At 38.7% G+C, this 4980-nt stretch overlaps 1 protein-coding gene across 1 annotated transcript in view; it reads right to left on the bottom strand.

Moving 5' to 3' along the window:
• SNTG2 (syntrophin gamma 2) overlaps positions 1-4980 on the bottom strand; it is a 432116-nt gene that overhangs the window by 190890 nt on the left and 236246 nt on the right. The window contains exon 9 of the mRNA XM_019520636.1: positions 3823-3952. Within this exon, the coding sequence (XP_019376181.1) occupies positions 3823-3952 (130 nt within the window). The remainder of the gene's footprint in view (positions 1-3822; positions 3953-4980) is intronic.

Raw genomic sequence — 4980 nt, 5'->3', positions numbered from 1 at the left:
GTAGACAGTCCTTCACCAAACAGAAGCTTTATTGTCCCAGCCCCTGAGATGGATCCACTGTAGCTTCAGTCTTCCTTCCCAGATTTGCCTTGCTAAAGAAGTTTCCTGCTTCTGGTGCTTTTCCTCCACTCCACCCCCTGGTTCTGCCTGCTGGGTGGTTTTAATTTCCAGGCAACCATGCCCTCCTTAGCCTCCCCTCAACCCTTTGCAGCCCTTCAGTCTAACTAGCTGTCTTTCCTTAAGGGGATAGGGCATCCATTACATTCCTATACATATATTACAAGGAGAATGAAAAAAAAAGGGAAGGACAGGAAACAAAAGATGAAGTAGAGAAGGCTGTGATATTCAAGAACTTATTTGCTTTAGTCTTCATTAATAAGGCTAAATGTGACCAGGTATTTGACCACATTATCTGAAAAGGGGGTAAGAGCAAATGGACCAGAAGAGGAAGTGAACAGGCAAAGAATTTTTCAATATATTCAAAGTGGCAGGGACCAATTAAATTCACTTTTGAGCAGGTAAGGAACTCATTGAAACAATCTCTGAACTATTAGCAATTGTCTTTAAGAATTCCTGGAAGACTGGGAAAGACAGATACGGGCATATTGGAATGACTCCAAGGAAAGCAACAAGAATGATAATAGATTCTCTAGAAAAGATAATAAAAGAGAAACCTTTTTAACTGTAATGGTAGTGAAGCAGTAGATCAAGCTAACTCCTGGCATCTCCGTCTGCAGGTTTTTAAGACAAATATCTGTCAGTAATGGTTGAGGTATACTTGTTCCTGCCTCATTACAGTAAGGATAAATTAGATGACCTCACAAAGTGCCTCCCAGTTATGTGATTTTTTTTAAATGCTTTGTCAATATATTACTTGTAAAGTCTTTGGCCTCTGATCAGAAAGGTAGACCCAGAAATAGCAGTGCCTACTGAAATTACAGTGAGACCAGGTTTGTGAATTATGCCTCAGATTGCAGATCTGAAACAAACTGTTGAAATCATTTGAGCACAAATTTTCCAAAGAAAAGACATTGGCATAAAAGTAACCAACATATACACTATTTTGTTTGAGACTGACTATGATGACCAGGGATCCTGTTTTTCTCTATTTAAAAATCCCAAATTCTTTATATAGTGGTGTTTTATTTTACTTGCAGAAAAAACACGTATGGGAGGGGAGGGTAATCAAAGCAGCCTCTTCCCATAGTGTCTTTATTCCTTGTCTAGCCCTTAGACCTCCTCTGCCTCCAAACCCCAATCACTGGGGCTCTTCTGATTCAAACTTTATGGGGTGCAATTTCCTTTTAAGATGACCCTAGTTGTGACTTAGTATAAACATGGGCTCCAACTGCCCCCATAGCCATACCCATTCCTTGTAAATGTGGCTCATTTGCCACTTGGAGGGGGCCTCCTCACCCCATATTGACACTGAACCCCTAAGAACCCAAAGACCTTGTACAAGCTTCAGACTTCTTGGCTTTTGCCCCTTTTCTCTGGCGGAGTCCCCTCAGCCCAAAGACCATTACCATAAACGGTGAGATCCTGGGCCATAGCTCAACCCTGGCAAGCCTGCTCTTGCTTTATACCACCCTGGGGTCCCTGACCCTTATAGGACTCTATGCTGGGTGCCCCATAGGCATCCCTGTGACCTCCACCTTACCCCCATTCCTCTAGTGTTTAAATTGAAACACAGAAAAAGTACCTGGAACCAGGTGTTAGCAATCTGGCTGCAACCAATTCAACCTCCTCAGGGCTATAAGAGTTGCCATGTTCCTCCCATAAGGACCTGACTTGATTTGCCAGCTCATAGGGTACCTCCTTTTCCCTGGCAGCCAACTCTGTCCTCAGCTTGATCCCTTGCAGCCTGCAGGCACAGGCTGCCAGCCCCAGCCGAGAGGTTGGGCTTATACATAGCCACACCTTGCCCCTTCTGGTCCCCTGACTGCTACCTTGAAAAGGAACCCAGGAGTTTCTGTTCAGCCTAACAAGTTGACTGGACTCCTCTGCTCTGCAGTCCTCCATAGTTATCTAGCAGTCCCATGCCTCGAGGCCTTGGGTCCTTGCTTCTGTGAGCTTTCTACTACCTATTTATCTAAAATGCAGATGACCCTAATTCAGCTGTCTGCCCCAGAACACACTAACCTGGTGCTTTCTCCTCTGAAAGTAACATGAGCCCCTGGCTTCCTGTTGCAAGGTCAATGTTAGGCTTAATTGTTTTTCAAAAACATCTATCAAAGTGGAATATGAAAAAAAAATGGGTGCCTCTACACTTGCTCCAATGAATTCTAATTAGAACATGTCAAAGACGACTCAATCTGAAATGATGGACCCATTAGAAGGCTCCAACATGCCTCACTGTACGTAGTGCCCCATGTTTCAAAATGGCAGTGGGGACACTTTAAATAAAACTCAGTGAACAAGGTTTAAAGTGCCCCTATCACCATTTTGAAATGCAGGACACTAAATACATGCAATGCTGAAGTGTTTAATTAGCACCACTCTAATTAAAACACTCCCTCCGCCCCACCCCGGAGTTTGTGTATAGACACCTGCAATTCTTTGTGACGACTTTGGTTAAGAACAAGGTTAGTCAAATAATTTGGACTTATTGTCAAAATCCTAGCTCTTTCATGTGTTACATCACCTGCCTCTCAACGTGTTTTTTAGCCCATGCCAACTGTTGTTTATAAACTCTTTTGGATACAGATTCTCTCTCTTAATTCCCATATGAATAACGCTATTCAATGTAGGCAAAATTCCTGACTAGGACCTCAAGATGCTGCCTCACTATGATTAATAAATCTTGATAATGAATAGTTTTGCTCAGTGCTAATTCTTGTAATAGTTAAAGTTTAGTTTAAATAACATTGCATATTTAAACTTATAAAAAAAGATACACGTTTAAAACTAAAGAATTATTCATCTGGAGAGCGAAATACAATATAGGATTACATATTGGTAAAATCATGATTTACATAACATACTGAGGATTGAAAACACATCTACATGGAACAGAGAAAAGATTAAAAAACTGCATGGGTAATTCTTCAAGGGGACATTGAGCCTGCATATTTTTCCTCATTCATTTCTTCCGGTTCATAAAAACTGCAATACATTTGCAATCCTGTATTTTAGCAAGTTGCCTATTTCACCTTATAAGTTTTTATTTCAGTATTTTCATTACTTTCCATCTGTATTTTATAGTACATAACCTATTGTTCAAGTAATAACTTCCTGTTCTTCCAGGGATTATTTTATGCCTGCATTTGCAACAAACAAAAATTCACTTTTACATTTACAGGAATAATTTATAACAATATAAACATTTTTTGGTAGAACTGCTAAAAGGTCATGCTACACCTTCTTAAGTATTTATAAGAGTAGAGAGACTGCATGTCAACCAATCCTATGTAGCACAACCAATCCTACAGAGATACAAATTCCTCCTTTCACACTCCAAAAACAAATGTCAAAAACAGTTTTGACACTGTGTTTCAATCATATTTTAATAAGAATTTTAAAGACTAAATTCTGGCCTCAAAGTTCAGTGAGGTGAATGGGAAAACTCCCGTTAATTGATCTTACAAAAGTTTTAAATATAATGAAATAAACAGGAGATTCTGTTATTCTCTGTCCCATCAAAAGTCTGTATTTTCTTTGTGGCTCTAGGAAAAATGTTAAATTATTAGAATTTCCTTCTCCTTCTTTCCCATGCACTACTTTTACACATTGTATCTCTGTGTTAGTTATATACTGCAGTCAAAAACTTTAAAAAAATATATTTTTTAAAGAAGGCAGGAAAATATGCATAAAGTAACATACATTTTGAAGTGTCAAATCACTGATGTTAGTTGATATTGCTCTCAGCCAGTCAACACTCTCCTGGGCTGTATAAAACTGAAGTATCCCAGTACTAACTCCATCGAGTGCCAGCACTTCAAATGCATTAGATCTGCAGTAAGAACAAATACATACCATAAAGGAAGTTATGACAGTTTTCAGAAACTACCCAATATTCTCAAGCTTTGCCTGACCTTTAGAACTTATAACATGGTTGTTTTCAACTTTACAAAGCAAGAAAAAAGCCAGAAAAAGAGGGACCATAAATGTACAGTTTCAGAAGACAGACACAGTAAATACATTTCTCTATTACTGTTTATGTGTTTTGGTCTAGTATAGTTTTATGTATATAATCACTAAACTTAAGATGGCTTAACAATGTGTCAATTAAGTAAAAGTCACAAAACCTAAAAATATGTTTTCTTACTCTAAAATAAATAAACATAAACCATAAAATGAGTAAGATATTTTCTGTAAGTTCTCTTATTTTTTATATTTTTCTATATAAAATTCAAGCAATATTTAAATTTCACCTACTTCACATGAAAATATGACTACATTAACATGGGTATAAGAAATTGAATTGAAGAGCCCTTTTTATAACTGCTTTGATATATGCTATATTCTAGTTGGCTTGGATTCATTTTTTGAAATATGTATTGACTTTAATCTAAAAAGAAGCCAGTGTTTTATTCACTAAATGTATAGAAAAGACAGATATGACACATGTCCTAGAAATCCACCTCATTTTGTGATGCTAGAGTGGTAAAATATAGGAGCCACTTGCTAGTAGCATCATTCCATAATTGTCAGGTTTCTCTAACAGCAGCTCTAGGAAGATTAAGCAGTAGCACATGACTACACAAGTCAAAACGTTGGATATAAAAAAGTTTCAAAGGTACAGTAGTTTATTTTAATGCCCAGCAGTAGCCAGAGGAAGTAAATCAAGGGTAGGCAAAATATGGCCCATGAGCCGAATCTGGCCCACCAGGCATTTTCGTCCAGCCTGTGGGCACCCACCAATGAATTGTACCCTGCCCAGCCCTTCTACCTGTGAGGGTGGGAGTGAGGCATCCACACATATGCACCCCATCTCAACATACCCTATTGTGCCTCGCTCCCACCCTCATGGGCAGAAGG

This window comes from Gavialis gangeticus, unplaced genomic scaffold, assembly GCF_001723915.1.
Source record: "Gavialis gangeticus isolate Ggan-Ray unplaced genomic scaffold, GavGan_comp1, whole genome shotgun sequence".
Lineage (NCBI taxonomy): Eukaryota > Metazoa > Chordata > Crocodylia > Gavialidae > Gavialis > Gavialis gangeticus.
The sequence above is the reverse complement of the archived record's forward strand: the minus strand, read 5'-3'. Positions and strand labels throughout refer to the sequence as shown.